General features: G+C 43.0%; 1 protein-coding gene across 1 annotated transcript; it reads left to right on the top strand.

Annotated features, from left to right (window-relative positions):
• The first annotated feature begins 3,477 nt into the window (after positions 1-3,477).
• Positions 3,478-16,920, top strand: pgfb (placental growth factor b). The gene is made up of 7 exons (XM_058614521.1): positions 3,478-3,969; positions 13,437-13,473; positions 14,494-14,690; positions 14,787-14,866; positions 15,101-15,130; positions 15,227-15,289; positions 15,649-16,920. Exons 1-7 carry the CDS (start codon positions 3,907-3,909, stop codon positions 15,668-15,670), a joined length of 492 nt encoding a protein of 163 aa, XP_058470504.1. The 5' UTR covers positions 3,478-3,906; the 3' UTR covers positions 15,671-16,920.
• Positions 16,921-17,098: the final 178 nt, after the last annotated feature.

Here is a 17,098-nt window from a genome sequence, read left to right as displayed (position 1 = left end):
CTACGACACGAAACAATGAGCATGAAAACAGGACGACACCTGACCAACATTGGAAAACATGCCGGAGACAAAAATATGTCAGTGTGCTATGTTCGGTGTAAACAGGATTTGACGTGTTTGTAAGGTGAAAGAACTTGTTGTGATATAATGCTTAATACCTTGGGTAACAGTAAGCAGCTTTTTACTCACGGCTTAAGCACTTCCTATTACACTGCCAGATTTCAAATAGGCTATAGTTTCCCTCACAGTAATACAGTTTGTGTGCAAAGAAAGGATTTCATGGTTTGTCACAGCTAATTAATGGCAGGAAAAGAGGGTCTGGGTGTTAAATGTTGCCATATCCTGTTTGGGTCTGCTGTCCAGGTGGTTCAACATGAGTAAAATCATATTACACCATCTCCCACAATCCCCCTGTTGGATGTTTCCCTTGTGTTTATTTTAACATCTCTATTATTGGTTGTTGTGTCTCACATGTGTACTCAGTAATGGACACAGTGGGTCCTCATCAGGCGATACGCACGCGAGTGTGAATTAATCTCGACGAATTACAATGATTAACTTCTGTCTTGAGCAGAAACTGCGGTCTCCCTGAAGGGCTCTAACTATTGTTAATGAGATCCTTCAAAGAGGGGCTCTCCGGCTGTCTACCTTCCCCTTAAAGGCCCCACTGTGGAGGAAACCAATGCCGCCCCAACCATGATGAATGGACATCATTAATGTTATTCATCTGTTTACCTTTTACTCAGCAATCTGGGAAAATGAGGGGTCAACAGCGAAAGGGAAATGTGCTTACTTTGGCACTCCAGTTCCTGAGAGCCGCCCATTTGGTGCACACATCAACCGACACTGCAGACTGCGAAGGACTCATTCGATCGACCGGTTGACACTCCTTCAATCACGGAGCCTTATCTTGAAACCCAAATAAAGGGGGCATTTTGATAGTGTCTGCGCCGAGTAAAATTTTAACAAGATGAACATACAATGTTAATGAGAGGAACTCCATCAAGACAAAACACACGGGTATCACTATCTGCTTTTTAGTAAAAGCAGTGTGGGCCCAAGGTTGTTTCGCATTCTGACGTCCATCTCCACTGGCGTAAGATATCAGTCAAGCTGCACGTTTGTTTGCCTTGTCAGCTTGTATTTAGAAAGCAAACAACGTGAGTTGTCTTATTAGGCACCGTTAAAGACGCCGATAGATCACTGAGCAGATGTTAAGAATGTAGTTCTGTCATCTCTGCAATCAAACACACCGAGTGTGGAGGAGAAGCACTGATGTTTGACTGAGCCACTGAAAACCACTCAAACAGAAACACAAGTATCTGAACTTCTGCTAATGACTGTGATGATGAGTATGAGACGAGGATTACGTTATTTATATACTTTATCCGAGACGGTGGCTGCAAAAAACAATATTATGCAATATACATTGTTCAATAATTCTATTAGTAGAAATACTACTACTATTACCACTACTACTACTACTACTACCAGTACTACTATCACAACTACCACTACTATTACTGTCACTACTACTACTACTACTACTACTATATGGAAAGCCATACTACTATCACAACTACCACTACTACTACTACTACTACTACTACTACTATATGGAAAGCCATACTACTATCACAACTACCACTACTATTACTGTCACTACTACTACTACTACTACTACTATATGGAAAGCCATACTACTATCACAACTACCACTACTACAACTACTACTACTACTACTATATGGAAAGCCATACTACTATCACAACTACCACTACTACTGTCACTACTACTACTATATGGAAAGCCATACTACTATCACAACTACCACTACTACTACTGTCACTACTACTACTACTACTACTTCTGTCACTACTACTACTACTACTACCACCACTACTACTATATGGAAAGCCATACTACTATCACAACTACCACTACTACTACTGTGACTACTACTACTACTACTACTACTACTGTCACTACTACTACTACTACTACCACCACTACTACTACTATATGGAAAGCCATACTACTATCACAACTACCACCACTACTACTACTGTCACTACTACTACTACTACTACCACTACCACCACCACCACTAGTACTACTAGCACCACACTACACACTACACTACACCTACTACTACTATCACTACTATTACTATTACTACCACGACCACTCCTACTACTATCACTAATACTACTACTACTACAACTATTACTACTACTACTACTACCACTACCACTACTACTATTAATTAACTACTATGAATTTCCTTTGGGATCAATAAAGTATCTATCTATCTATTACTACTACTACCAGTACTACTATCACAGCTACCACTACTACTACTATTGCTACTACTTCTACTACTAATATTACTACCACTACTATCACTAATACTACTACTACTACTACTACTACTACCACCACCACCACCACCACCACTACTACTACTACTACTATTATCACCACTGTTACTACTACCACCACTACTACCACTACTACTACTACTACTACTATCACTACAACTACTACCACCACTACTACCACTACTGCTACTAATACTACTACTTCTATCACTCAAATAAAAGCCTCTGTTTTCATGACCGTGGACTGCTGCTAAACACCAAATGTGCCTGCTTCTGTGCGTTCATTCCTTATCACATCGTGTTACTTGTTTCATTCTGAAGATAATGTATTTAAAAATGAAACAGTGATCTGACACGACCCTCACACAACGTTTAGCTAATAAATATTCAGCAGGAGGGTGGACGTATAGAATCAGAACGTTCCAGAGTGACAGCTCAGTGAGAAGAGGAGGAATGTGGGGTTCCTCTCCCTGAAGAACAATGTCTTGTGCCAGAGTTTCACAGAGCACCCATCGAGAACATTGTGTTGCTCAGTGTAATTAGATCGCGACTGTCTGTGTTCAACAGTCGTGGAGAAGAAGGGTTCCCTCACTGCCAGAGATGTTTAGACACATTACACTCACAAGTGTGTGGTCTGTACAATAGCAGGAGGCAGCGGAGCTTCTCAGCACTGTCGACGGAATGTGTGGAAGCCCACAAGGAATCCTTTCGTTCCAGGGTTTCTGCAAACACAGAAGTCCCACACTGGAGATTAACTCTGTGTGTCAACAGTAGTGGAATCTTCCTCCGAGTCTCTGCAAACAGTGCACTAAACGCTGGCAATCCCAGAGGAAAATCTGGGACGGCGACAAGTATTTCACCCGTGTTTAATGTTTACCTCGAGCCTCCTCAGAACATGTGATATGCAGCGGGTCTGTATATGGTGTTAAATCACCTGGTGTATAGTCTGGGAATCAGAAATGAAGCCATTTACAGCATCACAGAATTACAGCAGCTGAAAGGAAAAAGAGAGTTAAAAAAAAAAAGAAAAAAAAAAAGAAAAGAAAAAATCCCCATGAGTGAGTTCAGTGAAGACACATGATGTCCTCAGAAGGGGAGGAGATTAAAATGGCCAGCTTGTGAGAAGGTAGTGTGGGGGCAATTAGAGGCAAGTGTGTGTTTGTGGAGGCTGGAGCTCGGAGCCGCAGTGAAAACTGAAAGTGTGTGCGCGCGTGTCTGTGTCTGTGCATGTGGGTGCGTGCGTGCGCGTGTGTTTTTTTGAAGCGGATCGACACTTGAACAAAGTCAAACTTAGAAGAAAGTATCTTTTATTACAGTATTGGCCCTTTTATTCCTCAGGGAGTTCATCCTCGGGGGTTCTACGCTGCGGGACGCCGCACTCAGGACACTTCTCTGACAGCATCTTCTCGTCCCGGACACTTTCTGACCATTTTTGTTGGATTGTTTTTTTTTTTTTTTTTATTGAGGACACATCGGGAGCGTGCACCTCCCATCTGCTCCCACACCCACTTGCAGACATCGCGAAATGAAACTGGGTTTTGTCATGGAGACTGCGGTGGCGCTTTATCTGCTGCTCACACCTGCACAGGTAACAAAGTCCCACATCCTTGTTTTTATTTATTTATTTTTTTCTCCCCCAGTGAAACTTTATTGTTTGCTTCTTGCTGTGTCATAATTATTATTACTATTATTATTATTATGTGCTGTGTTAAATGGGCGCCAGTTCCCGCTGACTTCACTTCATTCATAAACAGGAACGTGACAAACTGCATCGCTCCCCGAAGATCTCGTGATCCAAAGTGACGCATTCGTTTATTTGGCGAGGATTACTCAGAGTATATAATTACGCTTTGAAAGCCGGTTCACTCCTGTATGAGGAGCTCTTTTTTGTCTCCGTGTAGATTTACATCCAGATCAGGTTTCTATGGTGGTGAGATACTAATTTTATTTATTTATTTATTTATTTATTTTTAAAGAAAGGAAGAAAAAAATATATGTAGCCTATATAAAGGATGTTTAGTTAAAAAGTTCTTGTTTACAAGCTCCTTGGACTGAGAGAAAAAGTGTTTATCCAGTAAAAAAAAGTTATTTTCTTCTGCACCAGCTGCCCCCCCTGTGTCTTTTGTGTGTGTGTGTGTGTGTGTGTTGTTACCTCTTACCTTTGATATAAATACAGACAGTAGTCCTAATGGGATGAGACTGTTCTACAAAGAAATGGGTGTGTCGTCGTCACGCAACTCCAAGCATCGTACTTGGGTGTGATCGACACAGGTTCGACTTTTCAACACAATACTAAAGCCTCTCTTCCACGCCTTGACACGGCACGGCACGGCTATTTTTGGTTTATTTCTCCATTAGCGATAGCACCTGGTACTTTTTTTAAGCAGTCGATACTATGCGTGCCGTCACAGGTGAAGGCATGAGCAAGAAGTCCGACACGTGTAGAGTCGAGGCGTGCCGGCACCACGTCGTGGAAACACGGCATTAGCATTACGCTAATTTGTTTTAAGTCATTGTCTGTAACTTACTGCCTAGCAAAATGACTCGGCGTATGGATGTGTCGCCGGGCGTCATTTCCGTGCTGCGTACAGGAAGTTCTATGTCTTGTCAAGTTGGAGCATGACTGAAAAAAAAAAGTAATAGTGCCTATGAAAAGACTTAGAAGTGAATTATGTTGCTTAAAACAACACAGTTTAAATTTGAGTTATGATTCTTAACCCCACCCCTGCACTACCTGTGTATACACACACAGGCTCCCTTGGTCATGTCTGATAGTATTGCTTGAAAGAGCGCATTTTTGCGGATGCAGCGTGCGACTACTGTTACATCCCCTCTGTTGACAGAAGTCAACCAAAGTTACGCACTGCAGCTTTAAGTTCTCTCTCTCTCTCTGTGTGTGTTTGTGTGTGTGAAAACTCTATTGAAACATCACTTCAGGCTCCTCATATCATTGTCAGGCAATACCGGATTAGCACAAAGCTGTTCTGTTCCCTTCTGTTGCATGGCTTTGCTTTGCTTTTATAGTCTCTTTCATTAGAAATGTGCCAGAACAGGATGGAGTTGAAACTGGAGTGAGGACTCATGTGTCACGCCGTAAGAAACACTTGTAAGAGGATGTGCTTGTACAGCAGGACTCGTGCCAACACTCAGGCTCTTGAGTCCATTCAGTCTCTGATTTCCCTCCCTTAGGTGGCTGAGGGTTGGCAGCTGTGTCTGACGCGTCTCATGTTTAGTGCCCCACCAGGTCATTCCTGCAATCTATCACTGTTAGGGTAACACTCCACACACTGCTGCTGCCTGTGGACGTCGTAACCCCCGCGGCCACATTTATAGCCGTATTAAACACGGACGCGGCCGCGCTCGCCGAGGTTCCACAAAAGCTCCACAGCCACCAGATTGTCTAACAAGAGAATCTGCAGCTGTTGCCGACTTGAGGATGAGCGGAGATGGGAGAGGCATGACCACTCCACTAATCCTCATAAGCAGCTCATGGCTCATGCTCAGTCAAAACAGGAGTGACAAAATCCAGAGCCGAAAAAGGGGGCGTTTGTTTCTTAATTTCGGAGATTCTTTGTCAAGTCAATGAGCTGGATCCTTCACTCTTGGCTCAAAGATTACCTGGAAAACATGGCCCCACCTTGAATATATTTGAAGAAGTAACCAAAAGGCTTTTTTTCCCCCCCTGCACGTACAGTAGTGTCAACATGACACAGTCGTGGTGGCCGTGTGTCCAGCCAGCTCCCTCAGGAAACCGACAGACTTGCAGCAAAGTTGAAAAGAGAAAACATGTTGTTGGAAAAAGTCTCATGTTTTTCACTCGGAGTGTACGGCCATTATGTGCCCCTTACTTGACGTTATTCATTCATGCGTTGAGGCCAAGTGTTTAATAATTCTGCTTTTACGAGCAGGGATTTACAGCATAGCTACCATGAAATGAGCAATAATCGTCCACCATCCAATAAATATGATAAAATGAGCCAGATGTTTTGTGGCCACAAGACTGTTTGTGACACCTCAGACAAAGACGTGTCGACTTGTGCCGGATACTTTATGAGCAGCAAATCAAAGAGTGATACTTTTAGTCATTTAGAGGCCAGACTTTATTGAAAATAATCTTGTTCACCCCTCAGATTTGTCTTTACAACACATTGTGGAGGTCTCGACCTCCAGGGGAACCACCAGTTTACTGTAAATCTGCAGTTAAAATGAGACGTGATTGGCGCTATAATCTTCTTCTTATTCAACTTCATTATTGTTATTATTATTATTATCCCCGTAGGAAATTTGATCTGCTGCAGGCACATGGAAGACATGCATAATCTTATTTTGCTTGAAGTCCTAACAGGTTGTTAGCACCTGGCAGCACACACACACACACACACACACACACTTTAGTGTTACATGCTATTACAAGCGAGTTCTGAGTAGATATTATGCAAATCGTGCGTCATCGCTGGAAGGTGCCGCGTCAATATTGCAGCTGACACTCTGTTATTGTGTAAGCCCCCGTGATCCTTTCTCATGCACTTGTTCGGGGGTCACGTGCGCGTCCGAGCCTGGCTCTCGACCCGCGGTGGAAGCACCTGGGTTTCCTCTCTGAAGAATAGTAACCCCTGAGTCATTCTTTCACCAGATGGAAAATATGATCCAGTATCTGCCCTCCCTCCCTCCCTCCAACGCTTATTTTGCACCCCGTTCTCCGTTTCATGTATTATTGGCACTTCCTGTGCAGACCACATACGGCGCGTGCATCTCTGTCCGTTTCACGCGTGCCGCCTTACGGCGAAACCCCTGGAATGTGCGTACAGCGCCTCACCGTCAGTGTCTGGGCACATAACAAGTGAAATCTTGCATCCACAGAAGCAGACCCGGCTGCCAATAGTCGTCAATCAGCCGCACAAGTCAGAATTCCTCCTAAATCACTTCCAGTTATTTTTAGAAAGTCAGTGAAGTATGACAATGATAAGCCTCGTTGGTATGAGATTATGACATTCTTCTGGTGATGTCTCTTTTGAAGTCGTTTTCTGATAAAACCACAAGAATCTGATACGGGAGACGCTGTCTCGTTGCCCAACTCACTCTACTCTTTCAGAGGACGAATGAAGGCGGCGAACCTCAGCCCCCGTTGCTCTCGTGTCTGCGTTTATGGCATGAGACAGGTGTTTCCTTCTCAGGGGCGTCAAACTCAAATGCTCAAATGAGCATCTAGTCTGGTCAAGCGGGGGCCGATTTTGACATCAACAATCGGACATTAAGAATTCAAGTCCCCGCTTGTGCCAGTGTCTCATCCTCTTGTCTCTGTAGATCAGACGTGATAGGCACTGATAGGTATCGCTCCCTTGGCCCACGAGAGAGTCTCAATCGCAATCAGGAAATATGGATTTCGCCTTCCTCCTTTGCGAAGGAGGCGAGGCCGCGTTGCTCGGGGCATGCCGTCTACTCAGCGAGCTTTAATCTCACATCTGGATGTAATTTACTGTGGTTTACTTAGGGAGAGCAGCGTTTACTGTAATAGAGACCACAATTACCACCGGTCAGCCTTATCTCAAGACCTGTGTCGTGTGTGTGTTTGTGTGTGTGTGTGTGTGTTTGGGGCTGGAGTGAACCGTTTATGCAGTGTGTGTGTGTGTGTGTGTGTGTGTGTCTCGATGTGTCCTCAGGGAGACATTTGTGCATGCTTTAATGGACATACACTGAGGAAACGGTGTTTATCTAAATCAGCGTTTACCGCTCTCCTGTCACTTGATCCTTGTTTGTCGGACTCCTCCGAACTCGGTAAAAACAAACTCCGTGTCAGAGATGTGATTATCTTCAAAAGAGCTGAGTTCCTAAGAGGGAATGAACTTAAAGATGAGAGAGTTCCGAAATTTAATAAGTATGAGGTAGTGATTATAGACTTAGTCATAGTCAAACCAGTCATAGTCTTCCAGTTTGCAGGAGGAGGACAAGCCGGGAGTAGCAATATATTGAATAGCCACTGGGGGGCAACTCTCTTGGTTTCAAAAAGAAACCAAAAGAGAGCCTACTTCTGTCAACATTGTAATTTCCGGCCTTCCTCAATAGAAACATGACGTCCATTTTTGCGAATTATCATGTCATCCAGATAAAGTACAGCACAGTTGAGTGATTGACAGCCGGTATTGACCAATCGGTGGCCTAACTGTGTCACTCCCTCAAACCAACACACTATTTACACACGGGTTAGATGATGAACTGTTCATTATCCAGGCCAAGTCATTTCCTGGAGCCTTGTCACCATGAGGCCCAACCCACTCTCATCCCGAGAGCGTCATGCACCAGGTTCCAAGTGAAATTAAAAAGACTTGAAAACTGAAAACATTACAACACAACACAACTGCTTTACTAGTCACTAGTTTGTGTGTTTGCGTCGCGTATAAAACGACGTCACGGCAGTTTGGCGCAGCCGTGCTATGGCAACTCCTCCCACATTGAGGAGGTACTATAGTGATGGAAAACGACCCAAACCGTATAATGTCGAGCCGTATTGTGGGAAAGTGACAATACCCAGACGTGGGTGGGTACCCTGTGCATCCACAGGCTCCATTCACCCATATTACTTCAGAAATGGTCGTGTCACATCCACCACATGCTCTGTTTTGACCCGACCGCCCCGGGAGACCCAGCTGGTTACTGTCAGACTTGCAACGGCACCACTGCCATTGCAGTTTTCGCCCTCCTGGCGTATACAAAGCAGAAGAACTTGGCTTTCCTTTGTGGTGGCGGAACATAGACACAGTGACCTGCGGACCCCGTGTGAGGCCTGAGAATTAGTGTCACGGCCGCGGAAACCTGGTTCTCAATAAAAGGATGGATGAGGGAGAGTCAAGCTGCAGTCGAATCAAAACCCGGACACAGTCCTCTGTTTCTGGTCTTCATTTTCGTGTGACCTTGACACTAAACTCCAGTGCTTGCATCTCATCCATGCGCTGTTTATCCACAATGTTGCTATTTGGGAAAAGCTTTATAAAGTTATGGAACCATGCCCAAGACCTTGGATCTGTATTTGTGACCAAGAGACAAGAAACAGAAGAGGGGGTTTTCCAAAAACACTAAAAAGATGCAGCAGCAGTACTGTAAATAAAATGTGACAACTGATTATGCTGATAATGAGATGTTGAAATAAAATGCACAACTACTCACAAAACGACACCAGACAGGTTTTTGTGCAAAGCGGTGGAACGTCTCAACATGAATTTGTGGTTAGTGATTTGGTTATTTATTGATATTTTAGCTTATTTCCTCTTTTTTTTGGTTGATAGTGATCAACGGGCCTCTTAAGGGTTCCTCACATTTCCGGTTACTTGCACACGTTGGCTTCGCCGCCATTGTTTTTGTGGCGCAAGAGGATGAATGAATCTAGCGTCACCTCATTTTCCAGTCCACTCGCCCAGGAGAAGGAGTCTTATCTATTTAGGCCGATCTGACAAAGAAACTAGTCTGTATTTGATTTGTGGAATATGTAGCCTAGCTGGTGTGCATTGTTTTTTGGCAACTGACCATGGTACCTGCTCTTGAATTGCCTCTCACCCCCCCCCCCCCCCCCCCTCCTTCCCCTTATGACCATAATGCTCGGTCCCCGTCATGTTTTATTTTGGCTCCCTTTTCACTCGCTGCCCTTCCCCTGACAGATCGGGTTTAAGCAAGGAGGTTAAAGATGACGCAGTTGGGCTGTGTGGGAGTGGAGACTAACAAGGCCTGGGGCCTCTGCGGCCTGACAGCGGGAGCCAAGGGACACACGGGTCCTCTGATGTGACCCCGGAGGACGGAGCAAACTCTCAGCCAGCAGCGTACTCACTTTCGCAGCAGAGACTTTAGAAACAAAGGGCGCAGATTTGCCGTCAAGCACGACGGCTACCGTTTCTCGCTGGAACCGCCATAGATGTTGTATATGAAATATAGGACTTAGAAATGATTTGATCCCGAAAATGATCCGCGTGAGCTCCAAACATCTGAACTTCATCACCACTGAACATCAGAATGATGGACAAAGTGTGACTGTGACAAGATTGTTGGGTCGGGTTGAGAACTGGAAACTGCTGATCTTCTGGAATATTAAAAACAAAGCGGGGAGAGAAAGAACAAACACTGAGTGACTGGCAGCTGTGTGTGTGGATGGAAATGCCATAACCGCTCTCCTGCTACTGTGGTGAGCAGAAGAGCATCTCAGACATGAGCAGCATTTTGAACCGTGAGTCAGACGAGCTGCAGTGGCTGCGTTCCATTCCTGTCCGCCAAGAACCGAAATCTGTTACTATGAAGAATGTGAATGTGGATTTCTGCTGAGGCTGCAAACACGGCACACTGATATTTGGTGTCAACATCATAAATTCATGGCCCTAACCTGCTTCGCATTTGGGAGTTCAGGTTCCTGACGTGTGATCCAGTCACAGATGTGGATTCAGGCTTTAAAAACCTTGCAAACGACACAGATTTGTCATGAGGAATTTGTATTGAGGTCAATTAAAGTCAAACCAACATAATGAAGACAGTAAATGAAAATGACTCATGGTAATCTCAGTCCATACCCCAGACAATTATCCTGCTGCTGCTATTAGACAAGTTTATACACATATCAATGTAAAGCGTTCCATCTTTGCAAGTGCTCAAATACCTCCCGACGAACCTTAATCACACAGTTCATAACGCAAGTGCACTTAGAGGAAGGAATGACTACGTGAGGAGCTTCACGCAGCCTCTCCTGATGTGGTAGCTCCTTCTGGTCAGCTTACTCCGCTCGCAGGAGGTGTCGGGGGATGTCAAGGTTAGAAAATCCTCCCCCACCGCTTCACATTCTCAAGGGCAACTGAGGCCAGAGCCAAAAAAAAAGTCTGTTCTAAAAGTCCTGAAAGTCTACAGACAACTGTACAAATTGGAAATGACGTTTTATTACAAAATGTGAAACGCATATAAATACCAAAACAAATGAAGCCACAATTCTTACACAAAAGGATTGTACCAAGACACAATTCTTACGCAATAGGGAACAGGGAATGTACATTTTGGAAAACACAAACCACTTCCTTTCAACCTGGCTTTCAAAATAAGAGCCACTGAGTTTGTCTTTTTACTACATTTCAAATCAAACTTTTGCCATAACTTTATTTGTCAGTTATATAAAATAAAATAAAATAAAATAAATGTTTTAATGTCATTCCACAAGCCTTGACTTGGCCGTTTGTGTGTTAAATTATGTATAACATTATATATAATGATCACTTCTAGGTCACTTGCAGCATTTGGTACTTTCCCAAATGCTTTTTGGCTTCATCATTTTTAAAAATGTTCCATGTTTTGTAATAATGCTTTGCACTTCCAGGCCACCGTACTTTCCCATGCATGTGTCCTGTCCTAAACACAGTTCAGTGAATACCCCTCTATAGATCAGATATAGAACAGCTATGCATTTCAACCGGACGGCTGGCCACTTTGGAAATAAGGGAGATGCCTCATCAGTTCCCGTCACACAGGGAGGACGCAGCCTAAAGTGGCTGACTGGAATCTCTATCTATTGACCTGACGACTGTCACGCTGTCGTGTCCCTGCTGCAGGGAAGCGTTGACGGATCGGTCCCAAACACACAGGACCTGCCAGGACATTCCTCTTTAATCACGTCTTTGCCGCGTGTAGTGCTGCGCGGACAGATGCTATCCTCACCCCTAATTCTGGTTCATAACAGGAAGTGGACGCAATTTAGCAATGGACAGATGGGGTACTTACTTTACTGTTACTCCACTACATTTCCTCTTACTAGAGTTGGTAGTGGTCTGTATTCATATAGAGTTTTTCTAGTCTTGATGAGCTGCTATAGTTTTGGCGTTCACAGGCTTCAACATGGAGTTAAGTGTCTTGTTCAAGGACACATAATACAGACTAGCAGGGCCAGGAATTGGACCCAAATCCTTCCATTTGAAAGACAACTCACCCTACCACTGAGCTACCGGGGCTCAATCCTTGCTCTTTACTTCCTAAAATTTAAGAATATTACTTTTGATACTTAAGTAAGAGTAAATGTCATACTTTAAGACTTCAACTTCTACATAAGTCATTTTCTGGTAAGTATCCCTTTAACCCAGGGGTGTCAAACTTATGGCCCGCTGGCCAGAACCGGCCCACCAGTGGGTCCACTCCGGCCCCCCATGGTGAATTTGTGAAATTAGGATTAGAATCTAATCAGAATGTGAAATATTCTATTTTACCTGTGGCTAAATGTTTTGTGCCTTTGTAAATGGTTAATTTAGGCATAAAATTGCAGGTTGTTTGGTAAAAAGATACTTAATTTAATGTAAAACAAAGGGAAACATTTGGAGTGCTTGTCGTTCATTGACTATTATGCTATTATTTTACTGGTCCAGCACAATTTGATCTTAAGTGGGAACTTGAGCTTGACACCCCTGCTTTAAGGTACTTGAAGTCCAAAAAAACAACAGTCCTCTTTCTGTGTATCTTATACGAGTAAAGTCTTTGCATATAAAGTATTAAAGTGTCTGCGGGCTACGTGTGTCATGGAAACAGTGACATGTAACACCAGTGATGTGGAGACACTGAGGAAGCGGGTCGTCTGACGCCTGACGTCTGCCCCCTGCGCTTCGGCTGGAGGACGTTTTTTTATTAAAATGTCGATTTCCCTTCCTGAGACGGAGTCAGCTGGAGGTTTCGTGTTTTCCCAGGCGAATGGGAAATGCACTCTGTTTATCGTGGGACGATGGGAAGCAAATCAAGACAGAGGAGGAAATCATCAACCGGGAAAATAAATAGAGTGTTGAATCTTACACGACAGGAAACAGCTTTTTGAATGTAAACACTTGGGCACACGGTCAAATATGAGACATATATACAGTATATATATATGTATGTATGTATATATATATATATATGTTTATGAATCTGCTGTTTGTTTTGCAGAAAAAGAGGCAAGATCGTTCACTTAATTTTACTAGTAGTTCAGTACATGTCGGTTTCACATTATAATACAGTCACAGTGACCCTGAGGCCCTGAGTGAGCATTCATTTTGTCCTCATTTTTGTATTTTTCAGACTATCCCCGTGTCGAGTATGAACAGCACAACTGAAGGTAAGTGTCACTCAGTTTCACAGTTTTTTTTACTGGGTCTGCGGTAGAAAGCAAACTGGAGGCTGTCAGATGCAGACGCAGTTAATCACTACTTTGTTTGTCACGCACCGCTGATGACGGTAAATCAGTAAGCGTGTCTATGAATTCATGTCAGGACATGCAGGTGTTACCCCTGAGTGTCTATCCTCCCTTTTAAAAAAACGACTTGAGAGGACACGGAGCAGACACACGGCCAGTTTGAAGAAGCAGTGACTGGCCAGTGAACCGGCATTACAGTTCATCTCCTCACCGTACATGTACTGTACATGATGCTTCCCCAGCCGTCTCCTCGCAGCCTGTCTGCTTTTATAAACAGCTGTTGTGGTGTCAGGCTCCAGTGGGTGAACCCTGGGGTCACTGCAGTCCCAGAGGGTGCCCGTGGGGGCAGCTGGGCTCTCTCTCTCCGTTCATGGCCCGTGTTTTCAGTGATTGTTTTCTTACTCATACTATACTCCCACAGGAAAGCGCACTGCACATCAGTGTTGCAATTTAATAAAGAACAAATACTTTGTTACTGTACTTAAAGTCACAGATCTGTATTTTCCTTTGTTATTTATTTATTTACTCCGCTTCATTTCTGAAATAAATTGTGCTACTTTACTCCGTGAAGTGTCTCGCTCAAGGACACGTAGACTAGCAGAGCCTGGATTGGACAACTCTTAAGACTTTTATTGAAGTAATAGTACAAAAAAAAGTGACTTCGACTTCTACCACAGTCATTTTCTGGTGAGATGCTTGTACTTTTACTCAAGTATCAACTTTGTTATGTAAGCGTTTTTAATTAAAAATGGATAAAACAGGATACACACTGGCATATTGGGTTTTAGGTTTCTTTGCACATTGCATGAGCCTGTCGTTGTAGAATTATGAAGTTACTGATACTGCTATAGTCCAACTCCAACAACTGCACTGTGAAATCATGCATTTATCCGATAACTGGGACATAGAGGCTCACACTCAGCCTCCTGTTCTCATCCACAGTGCTAATGTTTCAAGAAGTGTGGAGTCGCAGCTTCTGCCGGACCATCGAGAAGCTCGTGGAGGTGGTGCACGAGTACCCGACGGAGGTGGAGCACATCTACAGCCCCTCCTGTGTGCCGCTGGTGAGGTGCGCGGGTTGTTGCGGGGACGAGAACTTGGAGTGTCATCCCACCCGCACCACAAATGTCACCATGGAGGTAAAAGGGAGCAAAAGCCCGGTTCAGAACGACCGCGCTCCTCACGTCACTGAGTGTCCTGCTTCTGACATCGCGTTACCTTGTTCTGTCCTCCAGCTGCTGAAAATCAGGCCATCAGAGCCGGGTCAGGCTTATGTCGAGATGACGTTTGTGGAGCACCAGTCATGTGAATGTAGGTAAGAAACCAAGACATAGTTTGTGTCATGAATATTTATGCATATTTATCTGTACAAAAACACAGGAAAATATTATGTGCTTTCATATTCCTTCACCAGAAAATACATTAGCAACACAGTTGTGTCACTAATTGGGTAAAACAAATTAGGTATAATTAATTATAATATCCATTTCTTGTTGGCAAATGTTTACAATGATTTTGTTTTTAATTTGTCGAAATATTTGTTCCTCAGAGTAAAGAAACCTGTGGTGAAGGTTGAACGGTAAGACCCATGAATTTGCCGTTGATTTCCGAAAAAAGGATGAGTGTCCATCTCGGGGGAAACGGAGGTTTACTGTTGGTTTTGCTCTCATTGCAGGAAAAGGCAAAGAGGAAGAGGAAGGAAGAGGAAGGAGCGACAAAAAGTCAAAGAATGTGACAGGTGATGGTGCAATTCCTTATCCCCAACACAACTCCTTATATGGACATCCTGGGGGCGTGTGTGTTTAGTAGTGATATAAAGTAGCAGTAAATGTGCAGAAGTCCCAAAATTAGACTGTTTTTATTTCCTTTTTGTTCATAAAAATAGCATTTTTAAGTGCTTTTTGCTCAGGTGTGTTAATATAGTTGGTGATTTCCTACATTGTGCTGAAGAAAAGGATATAAGACATACTATACTGCACATTCTTATAGCTTCTGTATATGCTGTATGTTTTAATAAAAGTAATGGAAAAAAGCAGCTGAAATGCTCTGTGTTCCCAGGGTAAAATATGCATTGTTTTTTTGTCTTGTGTCCTTTAGGTGCCAGATCCCTCGAAGGTAACTGCAGTGGTGACCCAACCCCCTGTTGCAGTGTGGCTCATTATTTATTTCCAGCCCAGTGACGGCATCACGAGTCTCCTCCGCTCATCTATCAATACTGTGTCTGCAGCCAGAGACTCAAAGCGCTGGGTTGTTTTGCTGACATGCCCTTCCACTGATGGGCAGATTGTTTGTAACCACAAGGTTCCAAAAAAGAAAAAGAAAAAAGGAGTGTGTTTTGAAATGTGGAAACACTGCTGTTCAACACATGACACAAAAGGATTTCCCTGGGAGCCAGTGCAATGTAGAATCAAACAGACTGATGCCTTTTCTTTTATACTAGTTATTACTGTATCAGTTATTGTAATTTGCCGATTTCTTTGGTATTTAAAGGTGGCTATGTTTAAAAAATCTATATTTATTGATACAGCTAAATATACTTGGAACAGCAACACGTAAAAGAAAGTTTGTCATTCTTTGTTCATTTGTTATCAAGACTCCTCGACTTGTCACCACAGCAAATGTTGGTGTTGTTGATGTGCAGCTGCCTTGTACATGTAGTAATGTCTCCCTCTAGTGTTCATGGAAACAGTGTTCAGAACTGCTCAATATGATAGTATTTTCGAGGTCAAATACGGATATAGGACAAGTTACACTCAACTGTGTCATCAACTTATATGGCATTTATCTATAGCTAAGTAACAGTCCCTTAGCTGCTTATTTTGTACTTCTCCTCTTCCTCTATTGTGTCGTGTGACCAAACAAGAAGTATTTTACTCCTAATTCTCGCCAGACGAAAAACAAATGATTAAAAAATGTTTGCAAGAAGTACGTATACGTAAATATATCAAACTGTCAACATTTCCTAAACATATGAAGCCTCTGTGTTACTTGTTTGTTTTTTTTGACAGAATAGTATACGTGAAAAAGGACACATCTGTTTTTCACAACACGCTCGAAATTGATATTCATGACAGCTGTTTTCTTTTTTGTTTTTTTTTCACTGATATTATATTGAAAGCATTTCTCTTTGTGTGGACCCTGGTGACACTCGACTCACATGAGCCCACAGCTCAGGTGTCTTACTCTGTCTGTTTTTGGAAACCCTGCAGTGAAGAAGGGATCGACTGAAGTAGTTATGTAAAAATGAGGATGAATGATTTTCCTGTACTACACAGAGAAAATCTCGATGAAAAAAAGTAACATTTCTACTGTATTAGCATTTGATGTCATTTAAATATTTATTTCGGAAATAAATTGTTACATTGTCAACCTGTCTTCTCATATTTATTGTGTTATTATTATTTAATATTAAATATGACATTATTAGTAGTAGTATTATGTCACTATTTGTATTGTGAACAGGGTTTGTCAACTTTAAAAAAGTGGGTCACCATATAAAAATTTAGGGGAAACACTGATTTACATCCTTACCTGAGCTTCACGTTAC

This window comes from Solea solea, chromosome 18, assembly GCF_958295425.1.
Source record: "Solea solea chromosome 18, fSolSol10.1, whole genome shotgun sequence".
Lineage (NCBI taxonomy): Eukaryota > Metazoa > Chordata > Actinopteri > Pleuronectiformes > Soleidae > Solea > Solea solea.
Note: the sequence above shows the minus strand (reverse complement) of the source record. Positions and strands in the feature narration are given on the sequence as shown.

What these genes read in the sequence shown, in the direction of transcription:
- pgfb (XM_058614521.1), top strand. Translation starts at nt 3,907, where the DNA reads ATGAAACTGGGTTTTGTCATGGAGACTGCGGTGGCGCTTTATCTGCTG. An exon ending in CACCAGTCATGTGAATGTAG is followed by an intron (nt 14,867 to 15,100) that starts GTAAGAAACCAA and finishes TTTGTTCCTCAG; the next exon opens with AGTAAAGAAACCTGTGGTGA. An exon ending in CCTGTGGTGAAGGTTGAACG is followed by an intron (nt 15,131 to 15,226) that starts GTAAGACCCATG and finishes CTCTCATTGCAG; the next exon opens with GAAAAGGCAAAGAGGAAGAG.